Below are 21,677 nucleotides of genomic sequence, written 5' to 3'. Positions count from 1 at the left end.
CATCCTACTGATCATTTCTTACAGAACAGTAATATTCCATAACATTCATATACCACAATTTATTCAGCCATGCTCCAATGGATGGGCAGCCACTCCGTTTCCAGTTTCTGGCCACTACAAAGAGGGCTGCCACAAACATTCTTTTGTGCAAAGCACTTTAAGGGTTTTAATCTCATTTTATTCTCACCTGGGCAGAAGGTACTATTATCAGATTCATTTTACAGATGAGGAAATTGAGGAAGACAATAATTTACTGGCTTATCACGGGGTATGAGGCCAGGTTTTAACTTGGATCTTAATGACTGCAGGAGCAGAAGTCTCTCCACTGTGCTGCCTAGGTGCCTTACAAGCAGGAATTGTGAGGCGAGAACAGAGATTTCTCTATCCCACGTGGAGAGCAGATATTCTCTCCACAGAGCTTTATTTTCTTCCTTTTCTTTTTGTTTGACTTTCTGATCTTTGATGTGACTAAGCGCTTAACACAAAATGCATAGCATGCAGCAGATGATTAATAAACACCAAGGGATCGATTGTAGCTCATCAGAGGATGAAGGACCAGAAGGAACAAGAGTGACCCTAAACACCAGAATTCTCTAAATAGCGAATGACTTTTTTGCTAATGTTAACACAGTCATTTTTAATCCATATTTCCCACATTTGGTAGCACAGGGAGAATCCTGAATCGAGACACAGACCCGAGACCTGACGCGCATCTATAAAGCTCGGTGTTGCTCATTGAGGCAGAGGCTGGACGCATGAGAACATGATGCTTCCTTGCAACAAGACTGCTTTCTCCTGGCTGGACAGAGGCTCTGGAGTCAGGAGGGCCTGAGTCCAACCCCAGCCTCAGGCACTGGACCCCTGGCTGTGGGACCCCGGACCAGTCACTTAACCCCAATTGTCTCACACACACACAAAGAGAAAATACAAATAGCAAAAATAAAAAGTCCATCAATGGAACACAGAGAAAATTAAATATGAGGCAAGTCTGGGGACGACCTCCTAGGAGGGACAGAGGCTATTGTGGAGGATCACACACCCAAGGGGGATGCCATCCTATGAAGCCTCACTAGGGGCCAGGGTGGGGGTTAATCTTTTATCCCAGGGGCCAAGGGGGGGGGGGAACATACACTGCATGAGGAGGGGTCACAAGGTCCTGAGCTGTGAGGGACCTGAAGGGGGCCAGGTCACAAGGACTCATCTTCCAGAGTCCAAAACCAGCCTCGGACCCTTCCTAGCCCGGTGACCCTGGGCAAGGCCTTGTCTGCCTCAGTTTACCTCTCTGTCAGAAAGAGCTGGACCAGGTGATTTACATCTCACTTGGAGCTCCCTTTCTTGTTGATGCTGAATGACAATAAACAATGGAAGATAAAGGCAAAGTCATTCTCCTGCAAAAGAAACGCCCAGAACCCTAACCTCAGGCGAGCTTTGGAGTAGTTGCTGTTTCCACAGCTGTTGTCATCAGCGCCCGGGCCTGGAGAGATTCTCTAGACTGTCCTCCTTCGCTTTGTGTTAAATTTATCTGGGTAAGAGAATGAAATCTCTCTGAGGAGAGCGGCTATTTTTAAAACCTTTGCATCCTGGTGTCTAGTACAACACTTACACATCCTGGGACTTCACATACTACTGTTTAAATTAATTGAATTGTCGTCTGGGAGCCACGACGGAAATGTCATTGGAATTAAAATACCCTCCAAATGTGGCTGACTTATTTGTGTCAGAGAAAGGTGGCAGGCTGCCCATCCGCCCGGCCTTCCCGTCCCACTTCCCACCTGAAATCCTGGGAGGAACGCCGGAGAGAACCCAGCTGCCCTGACAGATACAGTCCGAGCATGTGCGAGGTCAGTTCTGTCCTCGGGAAATATCCCGATTAACCCGGGAAGAGCCTCTGCACAGCTGCCCGGGCCCCTCAGGCCCGTGGGGGGTTCTTACTGAAGTGAAGGCCGGAGCCCGTCGGGCGGCCACACTGTGGAGTCCCCAGAAGCACGGGCCAGGCCAGAGCTTCCGGTCCGCTCGGAAAACGGAGCAAGTCAGAGATTCTCCGCTGCTCAGCCTTGGAATAAAGGGAGGAGGGAAGTTATCAATAAATAAGAGACCATGTGGAGGCAGACAGACAGACAGTGACGGACGGAGGATAGATGTAGCGCCCACTGAAGATATTCTGGCCGGGATGTTTTATTCTCTACAAGGATTCTGAAAAAGTCATTCTGACAAAACAGGTCCACACTGTTGTTCGCCCTTGTTAATGAATCAGTCCTTCCAGCTTCATAGACCGAAGAGCAAAAGAGCGACATCTTGGAAGCCGTGGGGAGAGGGCCGTGGGGAGAGGAGCTTCTCAATCAGAGCGGTCCCTGGGCCTGGCAGGAGCCCAGAGGGCTCCCCCTCATCCCACCACTGTGTGGGCGGTGCTCCCCCACAACGACTGGGCAGGAGGAAGATTTTTCTCTCCCACACCTCCCCCGAACACCAGTAACAACTTAGAGCCAAGGCCCTGGGAAGCGGAGGGCGGCTGGCACCCAGCCCGGGACACGTTACTTCCCTACCCCAAGGTCTCTGTGAAGGAGGTTTTGGCTTTTGAATTCCCAGGCAGGGAGATTTCCCGGGAGGCAAAGGTCTGGGGGCCTCTGAGGAACCTCAAGGTCAAGGGCCCTGGAGTCTGACAGCCGAGGCGGTCCGCCTTCCCACTGCCGCAGGCTCCCTGGAGAAGGAAAGGACCAGAAGGGCCGCCACCTCCTTAGAGACCAAGACCCAACTCTTACTTTCCTGACTAAACCAGCGCTCCCGCCGTCCCTGTGACCCCCAAACACGGCTGTGCCCTCATTCTGGCTGATTCAGTGCCCTACAGCCGCTCCCACGCAAAGCAGTAAACACCCCTTTGGGTCGGGAATTTCCCTGCGTGACCGGTTAGAAGGAGCCCCAGGCACCCGAGGGCAGGAGGCAGGTCTAGGGGACCCCAAGTGCAAGCAGCAGCGCTGGGGCCAGGCAGATTTGGGGGGACACTTGGCCACAGACCAACCTACTTACCTGCATTTCGCTTTTTTCACCCCTTCATTTATTCTATAATCCTTTATTGTATAATCCTTTATTGGAGCTCTGGAGAAATAAAGTAAGAATGGGAAGACCCTGCCCTCGAGACAAAGCAGGTGTGCAATGGGCGCTGTCAAGGGCGGGAACTCCGTATGGTTTATATAATCCTACGACGGGGTGTTAACTCAGTGGGATTGATAAGACAGTGGTTATCTAGTGTAGTGGTGATTAATAGTTCTCTTATTCCCTATGATTGATTTACTTGGACTGCAGGCTGTTAGTTCAGTGGAATTAAGATAACGATTCTCCAGTACTTAGTTCTACAAGTGGACACCTGCTCCTTTCATGCTTGACTCCAGGACTTTTAAGCTTATAAGTAAGACTAGTCCTTTACTTTGACCAGTAATTTTGCCATTTGCAGGAAAGTTTCGTCTCTGGGATTACTCTGGGATCACTTCACACTCACATGAAAGTGTTTGCCTTTCAAAAGAGGCAAACTAGCGGGGGCCTGGGCTGCTAGAAGCAGCAAAACTTCTGTCTGAACCAGGTAAACTTAAGGGAAATAACAATAAGGTAATCCTCCTAGCTAACGTCTCCACAGCACTCACCATGTGCCTGGTACTGCGCTGAGCACTCTGCAGTTACGGCCTCAGTGGATCCTCACAACCCTGAGGTAAGAACTCCTATCATCCCCACTTTACAGATGAGGACACTGAGGCGAACGGAGGGTGACCTGCCCCAGATCTCACAGTTAATACGTGTCTAAGCAGCGATTTTAACTCCAGATCCCTGATTCAGGCCTGCACTCAGTGTTCAAATGTTTAACAAAATAACAAAAAACACACAGATAATATGAATTTAAGGTTCTCTAAGTCACTGTGCTGCCCGCAGGGATTTTTGACTTTGACATCATGGATGTAAAGAATCTTTTCTTTTCTAAAACCAACTCTTCCTGTGAATAGCTTCATTAGAGTGGAGGTTTTTAAAGGATGTTTTATTTTGGGGTTCCTACCATCCCTTATTCCCACACTACATAAACAAGTAACTTTAAATGGACAGTAATTGGAGTAAAAAAAAATTGGCGCTGCTTCCATCCTCAGGATGAATCTCTGCAGAGATCTGGAGAGCCCCGAAAACGGGGCAAGCCGACCTTAAAAGCAAACCAGGATGAAAAAGACCATGCTGCCCATGGATGAGAAAACCCATCCGGAGAGCGGCAGGCTTGCTTGGCCCCTGACTCCGCGTAGTAGAATTATTGTTGTTTCTCTTTCACAGAGAAGGAAACTGGAGCTCTGAGGTGTGTGGGCTTTCCAAGAATAATAGTAGCAACATTTATATAGCCCCACTCTACCCCTGGCACTTTACACACAGTAATTCACGTGAGCCTCACAACAGCCCTAGAAGATGGTGCCGTCATTGTCCCCATTTGACAGGTGAGAAAACCGAGGCAAACAGGATCCAATGACTTGTGTCTAAGTCTGTGTTGAACTTGAACTCAGGTCTTCTGACTCCGCCCAGCTGGGCCAGGCAGGAACCCTGAGGAAAGGCTGCCTGGGGCAAGGTCAGGGGTCTCCCGTGTTTAACCCTGGCCGCTTGACTCCAAGTCAAACTATGCTTTTTAATGCATCATGCTTCTGCTTACACTGACGTAGCACTCCGGCAGTTTTCCAAAAAGCCAAATAAATGAGAGAGAGCGCAGAAAGTCAGAGTCAATGCAAAGGAGCTCCGTGGGCAGATGGAGAAATGGGGGTGCAGAGCCCGGCAGCGAAGCAGCGCTCATGCTTATTCGAGAACTCCGCTTTCAGAGGCTCCTAAAGGAACCCCGAGGAGCTTGCAGAGAACAAGGCACAGGCTCGGCGTCATCCTCCCGGGAAACAGTGGGCAGTTTTCAGAAGATTTTTTAAATCTGTCATTAACGGTGCGGTAGCTCAAGGCCTTCCTGCAAGATAACCCAGTGTGGAGAAGCCAAGTGCCCCCACGGTCCCACCCAAAAGGGGAGAAACACCAGACAAGTTGGGGAGGGAAACCCCCGAGGAAAGAAAGGGACAAACTTGGCAAGACTGCCCAGGCGCCCACAGCATCCCTGCCCACAGCCCTGGGGACCAACCTGGGAAGTTCCCCCAGCCCCAGGAGCCGAGTCTGGCACAAGCAGCTTTGAGGAGGTAAATACCTAACGATGAGGTATACACCTCAATGGGATTAATTGAGATCTAGCGGCAGCATTGGGGTTCAGGGAGTCACTTGGAGCTCCCCTGCAACCCCTCTGGGTCCCGCAAGGATTCACAGTTAAATCAGGTCTAGTGGCCGAAAGCCTAGATGATGAAAAGAGATTTACTGCAGCAGCGTTTGGAAGCAAGGTTAAAGTCTGGTTAGTAAAAGGCACTAGATAGAGGAGGCACTAGAGCGGCGGGACAGAGTCTGGCCTCTTTCCACTCTCTGCCCAGGGATGATTCCACCTCGGCTGTTGTCTGTTTGAAGGGGCACATGCGTGGAGCCCAGGCTGATTCCTGGAAGGCCAGAACCCGCCACGTGGGGGTTGGGCTATCTGAGCAGATCTTGGGGCTGAAAACCCAAGGCAGCTCCCATCTGGAGGGGCTGGGACAGCCCAACCGGGCTTGACCAGATCTTGAAAATCAGAGATCAGTCCCAAAGGAAGCTGGAGATCAGACAAGGAATCTTAAAGGGGCTGTCGCCCCTTCAGCTTCTGCCCTAGACCAACCCAACCTCCAGAACAAGAGGCTCTCTTTGGCTTTGAGAGCCCCTCGCAAACTGACCCCCAAAGCTTCCTGTCTCATACTTTGCAAAGCAGACCCAGCCCCTCTGTCCCTCACCCCCAACTCTATTCGGATGTAGGAGCTCTTGCACCTGACACTACTGGCCCTGCAGGGGGTCTCTGCACCCAACACTACTCAGATGTGTGTGGGGGGGACTTTGCACCCGACACTACTGGCCCTGCAGGGGGTCTCTGCACCCAACACTACTCAGATGTGTGTGTGTGTGGGGGGGACTTTGCACTCAACACTACTGGTGGTGGGGCCCACTACCCCTCGGATGTGGGGGGGGCCTTGCACCCGACACTACTGGCCCTGCAGGGGGTCTCTGCACCCAACACTACTCAGATGTGTGGGGGGAGGATTTTGCACTCAACACTACTGGTGGTGGGGCCCACTACCCCTCCGATGTGGGGGGGGCCTTTGCACCCGACACTACTGGTGGAGGGGCCTTTGCACCCAACACTACTGGCGTTGGGGCCCACTACCCCTCCGATGTGAGGGCTTTTGCACCCGACACTATTGGCGGAGGGGCTTTTGCACCCGACACTACCGGCGGTGGGGCCCACTACCCCTCCGATGTGGGGGGGGCCTTTGCACCCGACACTACTGGCAGTGGGGCCACTACCCCTCGGATGTGAGGGGCCTTTTGCACCCGACACTACTGGCAGTGGGGCCACTACCCCTCGGATGTGAGGGGCCTTTGCACACGACACTACTGGCCCTGCAGGGGGTCTCTGCACCCAACACTACTCAGATGTGTGGGGGGAGGATTTTGCACTCAACACTACTGGTGGTGGGGCCCACTACCCCTCGGATGTGAGGGCTTTTGCACCCGACACTACTGGCGGAGGGGCTTTTGCACCCGACACCACTGGAAGAGGAGCTTTTGCACCCGACACTACTGGCGGAGGGGCTTTTGCACCCGACACCACTGGAAGAGGGGCTTTTGCACCCGACACTACTGGCGGAGGGGCCCACTACCCCTCGGATGTGGGGGGCCTTTGCACCCGACACTACTGGCGGAGGGGCTTTTGCACCCGACACCACTGGAAAAGGAGCTTTTGCACTCCACACCACTGGCGCAGTTGGACCTTTGCGTCCTCGGCCCCTCACCCCACCGCCACTCAGGTGTGGGGGCCTGTGCAGCTGCCTTTTTGGTTCTCCCGGCCCCAAAGCCAGCCTAGCTGCCTTGCGTGTAACTGAGGACTGTCTCCATATTTTACTTGTATCTGCAGCTATTAACTTCACACCCGCCACACATCTATGTTCTTGTCACCTCAGAAATTAGAATGCAAATTCCAGTCATGGCCGGGTCATTTGGGGTCCTCTCCTCCCCCCCAGGGCACCGCGCATTCAGCAGGTGCCACATCCTGTGCTGGAGACGCGTAAAACAAGACTCGTTTCTTTCTTACTGACGCGATCAACACAAATTTTATCGTTTTATTAAACTTGCTTTATTAAACTTGTTCAAAGCGAGGCGGGGCTGACGCGGGAGCAGGGAGCCACTTTTAAAAGGAGCGTTAATAAACGACTGCACAGAGAACAGGGCCGTTAAAAGAGGGGCTGGGTCAAGCGTCGGCCCAGACGAAAACTGCGGGCATGGAGGCCCGTGAACATTTCTGAGCTGCCTCTGTGGGTGTTTCCGTCGGGCCATTTTCTGGGGCCCCCCGGCAGAGAAGGGGGGAGCGCACGATGTTCTCACCGGGAAGATCGCTTTAACCCTGTGGTCTCGGAAAGGGCCACAACCAGCCTCCATCATGGCGCCCGGCTCTTGTCTCCCTCCGCTCTCCGGGACTCGGCTCCCCGAGCAGGCCGCAGTCCAGGCCGCTGAAGCTCATCCCGGAGACCTAGAAACTTGTTTCCTCTTCTAGAAAATGGGGGTAATGACTGCACCGTTTCCCAACGGCAGGAGCTCTTTACCTTGGTCATTCAGACTGCAGGGTGCACCAGGCCCCCCTCCCCACTCCAGGCCCCTACTCTTACTTCTGGGGGGCTCTGACTTCACCGAAGGGGCGGACCTCCCCCAGCGCACGTGCCCCCGCCAACCCCCAAGCTGGGACTTCAAGTTCACATTCCCCGCCCCCCTTTCCAGGTCAACCGGTTCCCGCCAAATGGAGCAGGAAGAGTTCTGCCCGAGTCCCAGAATCCTTCTCTTCGCCCCGTGGCCCTCGCGCCCCCCCCCCCCTCCCGGCTGCCCTCGCCCCTGCTCTCCCAGAACGGAAGCGTTTATTAAACGCCAACGGGGGAGGGCGGGGGCGGCTATGAAATTCTTTCCTAGTCCCTGATCCCGTCCTCGAGGCGCCGCCTCCTTTCCGTCCCCCCCAAGTCAGCTCCCTGAGGGCAGGCCCAACCGCGCCCAGAGCCCAAACCCGGAAGTCACGGGGGCCATCCGCCTTCTCCGGAGCCGCTGTTTCCCGAACCACGCCCCTCGGCCCCTGGCCTACAGCGATGGCGGCCGAGCAGCGCCAACGCGGGGCGGGGCGAGACGGGGGAAGAGTCCCTTCCCGGCCACCGTCGCTGCCCCCGCCCCCCCCTTTCCCCGCGTTCCCTTTCACTTCCGGGGTCGTGCTGGGGCCGCTGCTTTAGTAACAACATCCCGTTGGCGGCGGCTGTGGCGGTGGTGGCGGCGGCGGTAGCGGCGGCGGCAGCGGCGGTAGGAGTAGGAGTTTCTTCAAAAGAACCCCAAGCGGGCCTCGCCCGTCGGCTTCCCCGCCGACTGTCCTCGGGCTCGACGTCCTCCCACCCCGGGCCGGGCCGAGCCGGGCTGGGAGTGAGGTGAGGGGAGGGGGAGGTGAGGGGGGAGCCCGGCCCCCGTCGCCATGGCCAGTAACTCGCAGCCCCAGCAGCCGCCGGCGCCTCCGCCTCCTCCTCCGCAACCGCAGCCGCCGCCGCCGCCGCCCGGCCCGGGCCCGGGGACCGCGAGCGGAGCGGGAAGCGGTCCGGGCCCGGGCAGCGGGAGCGGGGCTGCGGCAGGCGGAGGCGGAGGAGGCGGTGGAAAAGCTTCTGGCGGCGGAGGCGGAGGCGGAGGGGGCGGCAGCGGCAGCGGCGCGGGAGACCCTCAGCTCGTGGCCATGATTGTCAATCACCTCAAGAGTCAGGGGCTCTTCGACCAGTTTCGCAGGGACTGCCTGGCCGACGTGGACACCAAGGTGCGGGCCCGGGGCGGCTGGGCGGCCGGCGGAGGGGGGAGGGGCGGGGGCGCGGGACCGGCTGGTGGGGGAGGGGAGGAGCGGCCCGGGCGGGCTTTAAAGCGCAGCTCGGGTGGCGGGAGGGCCGGCGGCCTTTGTGCGCCTGGTGCGGGAGGGCTCCGGGCCCAAGAGAAAGTTTGCTGGCTCCTTTGTCCTCTCTGCCCGGAATCGACGGAGGCTGGTTTTGGGGTGGGGGGCTGTCCCAGTTGTGTCGGACCACCTTGCTGGTGAGCCTTCCGAGGTCTTTGGGGTGGGAGCGCTTTTGGTCCCGGGGGCCCGGGGACTTGATGGTCTCGGGGCTGGACCTCAGCCCAGGACAGTGCCTGGACAGCCTCCCCGCCCAACCCACCCGGTGACCCGCCGGGCCGGCCCCAGAGCAGACGCGCGCAGCGCTGGGGAGCGGGAGTGGGAGCCATGACACGGAAGCCCCGAGAAGTAGGGCTAGGCCTTGTCCGGAGAGTCGAGGGGGTAGGATGGGGGGGGCAGATGCCACTGAATGGGACCGTCAGGGGTCAGGGCCGGGGGCACCATCAGCGCTTGGGGATCCTCCTGGGCGAGAACCGGTGGGAGCGGGAAGTCGGTCCCACCACGACGCCAGTGGGGTTTGGATGGAGCCCTCCAAGGGAGGTGTCCCCTGCCGAGGAGCCACTGTGCTTGAGAGTCCCGGGCTGCTCCCGACCCCTTCTCCCCCGCACCACCCCTTCTGTTCTGCGTGTTCCAGCCTCTTGTCCGCTCCCCCCCCCCCCCCCATCCTGGGCTGTTCTTAGCCGTGTGTGGGACGGCGGCCTGACTCTGGGGACCTGTTGTGCCTTTGCCAGGGTCCGCCCTGCACTTGGGGGAACTTCTGAAATCCACGCGCTCGCTCCCAGCCCAGCCCCTCATTCACAACCAGACACTTCGATTAGTTCTACAGAAAGAAAGCTAGGATCCTGTCCTTTCCCGCTCTGAAACACGCAGCGGCTGCTTTTTTCTTGCTTTTCAGTTTTAAGAAAAATAGAAAAGAAAAGTAAGCTTCAGAATTGGGGAGAGGGAGCATAGTTTATAACACTGTAAGCCCTCCAGATCTGGTCTTACTCTTTTTCCAGGCTTTCCTGAGTTAGTCGCATCCCTGAATGTGTGCCCTGGGCTTGCTTCCTCCTGCCTCTTTCTCTTTGCCCAGAATGTTCTCCCTCAATGCCGGTCTTTAATTCCGTCCTGTAAGATTCAATCTAAATGTCTTCTCTTCCATGAAGTCCTTGCTAACCCCCCAACCTCGCAGCATCTTCTCCTTTCCTGAATTCTCACCGCAGTTTGTACCTGTTTTTGTAACACTCCCCCCAGTCCTATAAAATTTGTGTGTGTGTCTTATCGCTCCTATAGTCTACTGTAAATTCCCTAATGTCGGGGCCATTATAATATATATCTGCCATTTTATAAGGAAGTGGTTCACTAAATATGTGCTAACTAAATGAACTGCTCGGATTGAAGGGTAAAATTTTCCTGGGAAATTGCTACATTATTCATAATATGGCCTTGGAAATTATTTGCTGTGAAAGAGGTTTGAATTCTGATAACATTGGTTTTAATGTTTTGTACCATTTATGGTTTTTTCCTAGCCTGCCTATCAGAATCTGAGACAACGTGTGGACAACTTTGTTTCAAATCATTTAGCAACTCATACTTGGAGTCCCCACCTCAATAAGAACCAGTTAAGAAACAATATTAGACAGCAAGTCCTCAAGTAAGTGTCAGAATTGTTGTTTTTTAATTTTTTTTAATTAGTTCACGTGCCAACTTTAAAATGTCACAGCCTACTTTTATGTAGTTACGCTGCTTGGAAAAGTTTGTTTACCCAAGAATGTTAGCATTTTATCAAGTTCTATAAGCTAATGTCATATGACAGCATAATTTTAGCAGTGTTCTACATTCACTTTGAACATTCTTTCCCTAAACTGGAACAGTCTGCCTTTTTTCTATAGACCCACTGGCATAACCATCAGAGGGAAGTCACCTTAATGGGGGAAATAACCTTTCAGTAAGTCAGTCAGCTACTAAGTAAGAGCCTACTATGTGCAGGATCTGGGCTAAAACACTGGGACACAGGATAAGGCAAGTTCCTGCTCTCAAGGGGCTCAGCCTGATAATTAAATATAATTTAGTACATTCAGTTACTTTTTTATTTTTTAAAAATTTAAATATTTTAATTTAATTTGGCAATCATTCTTTAAGTACCTACTATCAATTGGGGGCACACTGGAGAAGAAAATGGCAAACTACTCCAGTATCTGGACAACATCCATGGGGTCACGTAGAGTTAGATTTGATGAAATAATTATATCAGTCACATGCACGGCACTGCCAGATAACCAGAGAAACAAATGAAATTGGTGATCCTATTCAAAAAGCTTGCATTCTGCTAAAGGGGAGCAATAGACACAGCTAACTCTAATACACATTATAGTATATTGGGAGTAAAAAGACAAGTGGCTTATTTCAAAACTTTGAGGTAGAAGAGCATATTACAGCCACCTCACTCTTTAGAGGCTCAGGTTGAGAGGAAGAAGGTAAATCTGGTAGAAGTTTTGTCCTGGCAGAAACTTATGTTCAAATAGCTTCATAAGATTTCTAATCTTTATCTTATTCTGGAATTTGTGTTATTAAGAGATTTCATTCCAAAGCTGATAGTATCCCATTCTTTTATTCTATTTTCACCTGTAGAAAAAGTATCTACATGGTGTCTCATGCTCTTAACCATTTAAGATGAAAGGGAAGCCTCATTCCCTTTTCTGACTTCTGACCACCAGTAGAATAAGAAGGAAAGAAGGAAGGACTTGCAGGATATTCCAAGGCATTTTTATTTAAGAAAAAGTATATTGATTACAGTTTGTTTTTTCACAGAAGACATTTACCAACTCCTTTACAAAGTATATTCCTCAAAAATAATTAATCTGAATGCCTATAGGACCTATGTTACATGTATTTCATTTAGCTTGGCAGACATGTTAAGAGATAGCATGGCATAGTAGAGAAAGTACTCGATCCACTCTCTAATACTTACTAGCTATATTGTCTCAACTTTGAAATTTAAAGAACTACCTCCTGACTTAGAGCACAGTTGTGAAGGAAGATCACCCTACACTTAAAGAATCACAGTGCCTTGGTACGTTGAAGCACATCTTACTTAGGGGGCCTCAGTTCTCAAGTGAAACATCACAGGAACTTTGGTTTTAGTCAAAAGGGTTTTGAAAAAACTAAGTGTTCAGAAAACATGCAAAAAAAAAATTCTTTTGAGGGCTATAGTTGAACCTTAGAACTTAATGTTCAAAGAAGTTTTTTGCTTTTGTTTTTAAACAAATGACAGTGGGATGTTTTAATGATTGTTGAGCAAATCGTGGTTGTGGAAGTTATCCACCTCCTAAGACCAAAGAAGAATATGTTTAAATTGAATTGAGAATTTGGGGTTAACTATTAAGAACAAAACTTCCTGAGGAAGAATAATTAAATATTGGAAAAGGCTATTCAGGAACATTATAAAGTCAGCATCCCAAAAGAAACAACCTAACTATATATGTAATATAGGAGAGACAACTATTTCAGGTACCCTGAGGTATTGGTGTCTGAAAAGGATAACTTTTAGTTATTTATAGTTCTTTGATTTGTTTAGAAAGTCAAAGATCTCATGTTTACAAATACATAGCATCACTTTTGTAATATTTGTGGATGCCCATCATTTGGGGAATGGTTGAATACATTATAAAACAAATATTATGTTTTTCACCATAGAAGTAATAGGAAGAATTTTTAAATTTTCAATAGCTTTATGTAGCTTCAATGGCTACAGAGTCCAGTACAGCCAAAAGAACAACTTCCACAGTTACTTCAGTTATTTAAAATTTAAAAGAAACTTATATTGAAAAACACAAGAATTCTCATTCTAGAAGACTGGCAGTGAAATTACTCAGTTCTGCCTCAGCAGAAAAGCAGTGGATTGTGGAATTGGGCATGTGTTGGCAGATAGTTTTTATGTCATGGTTCCTTTTGCCGATTTTTTTTTTTCCCCTCCTAAAAAGAAAGGATTCTGTTGGGGGTTGTAGAAGTAAAATTCAATTGGTAAGTGAAGATCAAGAAGGAAAACAGTGTGCATAAGAAGTGTTGCTTTAAAATAATAATAATAACCTTCTTGTGTTACCTAGATTCTGTTAAGTTTTACACCTTTTTACGTGGCCAAAAATCATTTTGCCCTTCTCTGCCTTAATTCCTTCACCTGTCAATTAGAGGTCTTATCTGTTTTATCTCAGAGAGAAATAGGTGTGGGAAGAGTATTTTGTAAACCTTCAATTGCTGCTGTGAAAATATGACCTACTTTATTAGTCTCATTAGCCAGACGCAGTTTAGGAGTATTTAAGAGAAGTTGTTTAAGAAATCAGCATATACCAAAATTTCAAATGATTTGTCAAACATACTGGAAAATGTTAGGTTGATTGATTATAACTAGCCAGCTTACCCAGAAAAATTACTTCTTCCAGCTTATCTGTTCATTCATGATAGTCTAAAGAATGCTAAGTATTTCTGAACAATGAGCCTGAAGCCGTAGACCTAGCCCCGTAGGATTGGGGTGACCACACTACAGCGGTTTCTGAGCTTCCAGGCATATAGTGACTCCTTTTAAATCTTTGTGGACTCGGGGCTGTGTGTGTTCCAACTCTAAAGCCAAGGTTGTGTCCCACCCAGTAGCCCTCTCCAGTTGTGGGACCTTCACCACTTTTATTGTTATTTTACAAATAAATGTATAATCTGAGGAAATAAGGGGGAAAAGGTTCCTTTTTTTTTTTTTTTTTTTTTCCTTAGAGGTCAGAGGAAGGGACTAGAGAAAATTTGGTGGAGAGAAGACTTTATTTCCATTCCTTTTAAAATATTTGTTAAACTTGTGCTTTGAATCAGGATTCAATTCTTTTTAGATTGCATCTGCTTTTCAATATACTGTCTTTCCTTTGTGTGTTTTTAACATAGAGCTACTTTTGCAGAATTTGCACCTTTATTTTAGTCCCTTTAAGAAGCATATAACCTACTTTGTGGTATGTTAGCTTTTTTCTTCCTTGTGGCCCACATAGCTGTAATCATAGAATCACGGGGCTGGGAGGTGCTTCAAACTATCATCTAGTTCATTGCCTGCCTCTAGACAGAACTGAACTCTAAAAATCCAAGAGAGCTACTCTGCTACTTTTTCATTGTTGTCTGTTTTCCTTTGGCTTTTTAAATCTCTCACTCAGTATGCCTCCCTGTAGCATTCGGGGCAAGTTGCCCCTTCCTCGTGGGCCTCATTGGCCTGGTCCCGACACATGTCCTTCCGTGTATGCTTTTCTCCTTGGGTCGTCCTCCATGTGTGCCTTTTGTGGAGTCTTTCCCAACTGAGGCTGGCTGTCCTGTGGGAAACTACTCCAGATTTATGGGGAAAGATATTTTGTGGCTAATTTTCTTATCTTGCCATTTCAAAAAATGCCCTAGTTTTAAATTCCTAAATCTAGTTGCTTGCTTTCTAAAAAGTAACAATTATCAACTGCTTTTTTTTAAAGAGAACAATAAACAGAAATCTAGATGCTTTAAGTTTTGTTTTCTTTTTATTTAGAGTCCTGATTGAAATAGATATTTTTGTATGAATTCACTTGGATATCATAACACTTACCTATAAATAATTATCAGGTTATTTTAGACTTAATATTGATTTTTAGTGACCATTTGCTATTAGTCTCTGGCCAGGGCAAGTCGGTCTTCCAAGAATCAATTACATTGAGTTTTCTTGCACTCTAGAATCATCATTCACTCACTTACTTTTCAAAAGACAATTTTAAGATTTGTGCTTTAAATATGTCGTCTTTATTCCACAAGTGATACTCAGATATTTTGGGTAATGGGAGGGATAGACAATTTGTTGTGCTTGAAGACCCTTATAAATGCCATGAAATACTTTGCTTTACTCATTAGTGCCCCTAAAATCCTGCCTGTGCTGAAGGGAGAAAAGTAACTTGTGCTTATGCAAAGGGTATTTATAGCTATGTGATAGTTAAAGGATGTGCAGGAGTACAGGGGTATAATATAAGCTCCTTTTATTGCCCTGCCTTCCTCCTTCCTCCTTCCCCAGAATGGGTCCGACTTTGAAAGAACTTAGATGAAAAAAATGCGGTCATCTAAAAGTAAATTTCTTTTCTTCTCTGTCTTAATTTTCCCCTTTCAGGTCAGGAATGTTGGAGTCCGGCATTGACCGCATCATCTCTCAGGTTGTGGATCCAAAAATCAACCACACATTCCGACCTCAGGTGGAAAAGGCTGTTCATGAGTTTCTGGCCACATTAAATCACAAAGAGGAGACGAGCACCAGCGCAGCTCCAGATGAAGAAAAGCCAGATTCTTCCGTCATTCTGCAAGGTGTGTGTCCTTTGTTCTGGATTGTACCGAAGGGGCAAGTCCTGGCGAATGTTGAAGATGAGGGCAGATTTGGATTTAATCGGTCAGGGAAGAGTTATTAGGCTCCTGCTGTGCTAGGTGCGCACATGCGCATGCATACACACACACAGAAAACAGTTCCAACACTCTAGGATGAAGGGGTACTGTGTGCCGGGCGGAGGGTGAGCAGGAGCTTGTGGGAGGACAGTGATGTGACTCGGCCCACTATGGGGGGCTTTGGAAGCCAAATAGGGGAGTGGGTATTTGGTTCTAAAGGCTAACAGGAAGCCTTTGAATAGAGGAAAAACATGATCCCCCCCCACATTTAAGGAAAATCACTTTAGCAGCTATGTCTTTGGACTGTGAGTTGGACTGATATGGGGAGAGATTTGAATCATGGAGATTAGGCAAGAAGGCTTTGTGGGAATCTTAGGTGCTAGCTAATGGTGCCCTTTGACCTAAGGAGGGAGAAGTGGATGCCAGAGAGTCCGTGTTTCACGCACAATTAGAACTGACCACACAGTGAGAAATGGAGGAGCGTGCAGAAACATGGAGCGTTGGGGAAAAGGCTGGCTCTAAGTTGTGTCTGAGACCTTCACTTTGGAAGGAAAAAAAGAATGAGGAAAGAGATGGGGCTGGAGGGAACTCCTAGGGAGTCATCATCAGAGAGGTGGCGATTCACGTAGGAGCTGATGAGGTCCCGAGACACAGCAAGGCTGTGACAGGAAGAGGGAGCCAGAGGTCAGTGTGGCCAAGTGTTCATTACTGAGGGCTCAGGAAGGGTCGGGACTGAAAAAGAGCCAGCATGCTTGGCAGGTAAGAGGGCATTGATAACTTTGGAAAGAGCTGTTTGAGTTAAGTCAGAAGCCCTGTTTTAAAGGGTTTCAGGAATGAATGAGAGAAACCAGAAGCAGCTGTCAGTGTCAGCTTTTCCAGGAGTTTGGTCAGAGAATGACCATTCTCATTAAAGAAGAAGGGGGCAGTGATCTGGAGGTGGCCATAGCCGGTCAGCGGGCATCCAAGCACGTGTGTGTTCCAGTATCAGCAGGCATCTAAGCGTATGTACGTGTGTGGGGGGGTATCCAGTGTCAGCGGGCATCCAAGCACATGAGTGTTCAGTGTTCTGTACTCTGCAGTGAGAGAGAGAGTGGCACAAGACAAGCCCCTCACCTTCAGGTCTTCCGAGGCCCATGAGGGAGAAAACACAGAAACAAGCTGGATATGGGATGGAGAGGAAATAACCAATAGAGGGGAAAACACCAGAATTGAGGATTGTGAAAGGTTTCCTGTAGAAGGTGGGGTTTTTTCTGGGATGGCCAGGAAGCCAAAAGGGGTGATGACACAGCATCTCGTGCGTGCGGGACAGCGGTCTGAACGGGGGTGGGGTGGGGGGGACACATAGGTGGATGGAGCGACTTTGGAGGAGTAAGAGCTGCCTGGGAGGGTGTTAGGGCGCAAGGCTGGATGTGGCACTGAAGAGCAGATGCCCTTGGACCCAGTGTGTTCTAAGCATAAAAAGCAAGAGACTCCCCAAACATCACATGATTGGGTGTGTTGCACGCCCCTTTCCCCTTCCGTGATAGGACTGGGGGGGAGGGGAAATTACATAAAACTTTCTTGCCTTCATGTGGCTCTTGAGAGAAATACATAATGATAGTGCTTGGGAGCCACCTGCACCTCTGAGCTCCCGAGATGGAAGCAGAGAAGCAGCTCTGTACAAAGGAGGTGGCCAAATGACCTGACAAATAGCCTTTCTTATTTCGTTATCACTCTGCCAAGCCACTTGTATTAAGAGTCTTACTGGTAACTTTTTTTTTTTTTTTTTTTTCCCCCAATTATTTATTTATTTAATTTTTACAAAAGTTTTTTTCATGGGTAATTTTTCAGCATTGACAATTGCAAAGCCTTTTGTTCCAACTTTTCCCCTCCTTCCCTCCCACCCCTTCCCCCAGATGGCAGGTTGACCAATACATGTTACATATGTTAAAGTATAAGTTAAATACAACATAATGTATACATGTCCAAACTTACTGATAACTTTTTAAACTAGCCACTCTTCCAATCCTGTTGGGATTTTTTGCTCAGAGTAGTAGCTCTGAAGGTTGATACCGTAAATGCCTTTTTAATCAGATTGAACTTTCTAACTACAAATCTCTTTATTTGCTGGAGCTTTTATTGTTTGACTAGACCTTTTCTTCATCTGTTGTGAGCTTATCTACTCTGCTCTGCTCCTTTGGAGGGGAATGAGTTTTCCACCTTGTGTCTTTTTCTGGTCCTGGGAAAATTGACTTGTCTGTTTATCTCCGTGTTGGATAGCAAGGGCTAGTAGCTTCTGAGAGGCCAAGTAGCAAAGAGGTTTGTCTGTTAATTGGCCTCATGAGAGCCAGTTTCCAGGCCAGTGGATGAATTTAAGACTTCTGATACCACATTCATTTACAATTAGAAAAATAACAATACAAAGAAGCCAGTTTTATCACGTTATGCCTTTCTTCTAAAGAGTTCTAGGTACCACGTAGTCAAAATTCAATTTACTAAAGCATCTGTTCCCAAGAAAATAAAGATACAAATAGTAATGTAATATATCTGCATAGAAATTGATTGATTTTTAAGCAATTTATCAAGTGTCTAGTACATGCCATGGGTTATAGATCATATTGTTTTGTAGCTATTGATAGTCCACACTTATAAATCATTCTGTAGTTCACAGTTAAGTAGAGCTGTTCTATATATAAATTCATTATTAAACTTTCTTTCACTTGAAGGTGTTCCTACTGCTGGATCCAGTGCTAATGTGGCTAATGATGCCATGTCCATTTTGGAAACTATCAGTTCTCTTAATCAAGAAGCAAATGCTGCCAGGGCATCAACAGAAACTACAAATCCCAAGACCAATGAAAGAACATCAAAAAGACTCCTGTCTCAGGCAAGCCTGGATGCTGGCCTTGATCGAGAGAGAAGCACAGATGACCTAACAGACAAAGACAAATGCCTGTCTGACCCATTCATTGAAGGATTTGAATCAGTCTCAAAGTCAGAAGACTCAAATGATCTCCCTAGCCCAGTTGAAGAAATAAAAAATCTCACAAAGGACAATAATAGTTTGCCTCTACCAAACAAAGATGTCCTACAAGAAAGCAGTGACCAAAAAACTAAAGTAATAGACAAAGGGGAAAAAAAACCAGATAGCAATGAAAAGAGTGAAAGAAAAAAAGAGAAGAAAGACAAAACTGATAAGAAATATGACCATACTAAAAGAAATGAAGATTTACAAAAAACAAAGGATGAAAAGCAAGTGAAAGACAAAGAAGCAGAATGTGCAAAACAGCTGCCTTCAGAGAAGAACAAACTAAAGACATTTGATGGGACAAAAGAAGGTACAAAAATTGTGTCCAAAAGATGAGAGTAGTTACTTTACTTTGCTTTTTGATATACTTGGGTTTGTCGAAGGTCTGGGATACATAAACTCTAAAAATCAAAGTGCCCTTTTTTCCCCAGCTAAAATAGCATATATTTCTTTATTACCCTAATTTTCTTGTTTATGAGATAAACTTCGATCTGTTTATTCAACTGCATTCATTCATTCAATGCAAATCCCTAACTGAATCCTTTTTGAGCTATTACATGGCTAATTCTAGTTTGTTGAGAGGTTTTTAAGCTACATTTTAAATTCATGCAAGTTTTATTGTCTTTACAAGTTGATTTACATACCATTGAGATTTTGGAACAAACACCTCTATTAATTTTATTTTCTTTGAAATTAAAAAGCTAAATTTCCTTGATTACAGTTTCAAGATGTGTGGGTTTTTTTAAATTTCATGTATGAATGGTTTTGAGAATTTCCTAATGCTAAGATTTCCTATGTTTATTTTTTTTTTCTGTTTTCTTAAAGATTGTTCCTTGGTAGATTCAGATGTGGATGGGCTTACAGATATTACCGTTAGCTCTGTCCATACCAGTGATCTCTCATCATTTGAAGAAGAAAGTGAAGATGCTGTAGCTTCAGATAGCACTGAAGAAGGAGAGATTACATCTGATGGTAAAGTTTGCCACATAAAAACATATGTATTGTATATATACACACACAATTTTCGGTAGCTTACAAAGTTTTATTTAGTGTGTCATTCACATGTTTATAAAATTGAATTCTAGTTGTCCTTTTTATGTACATATTTCTAAATGTTAAATACTCTTGATAAGTTATAATAATCTTTGCTTTATGTGAGATCTATAAAGGAAAAAGTTCAAGGATGAGGGAGAAGGGTTGAAGTAAAATGGGAACAGTTGTAGGTAAGAGCAAAAAAGGTACCTAGACCCTCCCAAAGTCTTCTTTCATTTTTCTTTCAATCCTTTGCAATTTTTTGTCTACTAAAAGGTCATTTATATACATAAAAAATATTCCAGTTTTATACAATTCACTCTAGCATGAGTGCTTTGGGAGATTGAATAAGAAGAAATCTGGTAATCCTGTGAAAGCATAACACTAATAGTTAATAGAAATTTTAGCTAATGACTTTATTTTTATTTGCCATTCCTTACAGCAATAATATTCCATTATGTATTGTGTTTTTTGTACACAATTTCACATCTTTTCACAGTAATCTCTGATCACTGGAATGTGGTCTTCATTGGAAATAAAAGCATTTTAGATTACTGAGTAGTAGGAAATAATTTCTTTTCCAAAATGGTCTCCTACCTCACTCTCAACCATGTCACATAGAAAAAATACTATCTTCATATCACTGCAATGTAATTTTTAGTATATTTAAGCTTCTTGTTACACTTAGGCTGTCATAAAAGTTTACGTGTGAGCGTAAATAAAAATTTATTGAAAGATCTCAGATAAATTAATTTCATTAAGCAGACTTTATTGAATGCCTTCTCCTTTAGGGGTACTGTGCTAGGCCCCAAGGAAGCACAGAGAAGAGGGAAACAGTTGCTCTCTCCTTTCAAGAAAATTAGAATGAAGTAGGAGGATTTCAGTAAGGCCCCCAATTACTGGAACAGAAGGTAGCATTTAGGTGCATGAGACTACCACATATGAGCAGATGCTGCGGAGATTAATAGCTTATGTTTCATTGTAAAGGAAATATTTTGTGAATGTCTGTATGCTGTGTTTACTTTTGAGGGATATATAAAGAGAATCATGTGGAAGTCAAGTGTGGTCTTTCATCAGTATGCTGTTGGTTTTCCTGTTGATTTATAGATGATGTTTTTGACTTTTTATTCTTTTTATTCTAGATGAAGAGAGAGAGATTAAAAATATAACCAAGCCTCAGGTTAGTGAGCCTGGAGAAGGAAAAGCAAAAGGTGTCCGACATACTTACGTGCACCGACCTTTCCTCTATTCCAAGTATTACAGCGATTCTGACGATGAGCTGACTGTGGAGCAGCGTCGGCAGTCTGTTGTAAGTCTCCTTTCTCTCGTCGGCCCATCTTTGTCTTCCCAGATGTGAGTCTAGTAAACAAAAAAAAAGTGGAATGAGACATGGGGAGAAAAAAGCGCCAGCCCCGGACGTGAGAAATCCACCATAAGAAGCCTGAGCTTGCCTTCTCTGTGTCTCCTCTTATCCTAGGGCAGACTTTGCTTACCACCTAGTCAGGAATTTTGTGTTGGTAGCATTTTGTGAACCCTTAGAGCCTAAGAAACAGTCCTTATCCTCAAAGGGCTTAAGGTCTAATGATGAGTGTGTGAAAAGTTCATTAAAACCAGGCTGGAAAATGATTTTAGGATCCTAGTTGAGATCACATGAGACAGAATGGGATTGCTCACCAGATGAGTGTGTGGGCCAGAGTTTTTGTAAAAGCCCCAAAGATGAAGGAATTTCTTCAGAGTCCTTTGAAAAGGAGAGGCTAGGTTTGAGCTACATGGGTCCTGATTTATGACTAGGATTTGGAGAGATGAAGTGGACTAGGGGAGATGTTATGAGCAAAGTGCAGATTGCAAGTGATAAGCTACATTTCCAGAACAGTTTACAAATCTGATTGGCTGGAACAAAGAATTGCTACAGCAGTCATGAAGTGATGGGAAGGTAGGTGGGTGAAAAAAACTTGGTGCTTGTTAATGATAATCATCATTAATAATAATTAATAATTACTTATTATTTAAATATTAAATAATTAATAATGATAATTTGGAGGGATGAGAAATATAACCAGAGTGAAAAGCAGTGGGATATAGTAGAAGGAGCTCTAGAGTAGGAGTCAGAAGATGTAAGAACTTTGCCATTTATTAGTTTTGTGACCTTTAGTGACATATTCATTATGTGCA

The 21,677-nt window shown here is 46.7% G+C and overlaps 1 protein-coding gene across 5 annotated transcripts in view; it reads left to right on the top strand.

Annotated features, from left to right (window-relative positions):
* The first annotated feature begins 8,385 nt into the window (after positions 1-8,385).
* BOD1L1 (biorientation of chromosomes in cell division 1 like 1) overlaps positions 8,386-21,677 on the top strand; it is a 60,163-nt gene continuing 46,871 nt past the window's right edge. For 4 of the 5 annotated variants that reach the window (XR_012483429.1, XM_074274929.1, XM_074274928.1 and 1 more), the window contains exons 1-6: positions 8,584-8,950; positions 10,585-10,709; positions 15,201-15,391; positions 18,172-18,783; positions 19,299-19,445; positions 20,648-20,814. Coding sequence is in view for 4 of the 5 variants with exons in the window: in XM_074274929.1 (XP_074131030.1) it covers positions 8,621-8,950; positions 10,585-10,709; positions 15,201-15,391; positions 18,172-18,783; positions 19,299-19,445; positions 20,648-20,814 (1,572 nt within the window). In the remaining variant the exon portion in view is untranslated. The other variant, XM_074274931.1, reaches the window with a different exon arrangement.

This window comes from Sminthopsis crassicaudata, chromosome 6 (assembly GCF_048593235.1).
Source record: "Sminthopsis crassicaudata isolate SCR6 chromosome 6, ASM4859323v1, whole genome shotgun sequence".
In the NCBI taxonomy this organism is placed as follows: domain Eukaryota; kingdom Metazoa; phylum Chordata; class Mammalia; order Dasyuromorphia; family Dasyuridae; genus Sminthopsis; species Sminthopsis crassicaudata.
Note: the sequence above shows the minus strand (reverse complement) of the source record. Positions and strands in the feature narration are given on the sequence as shown.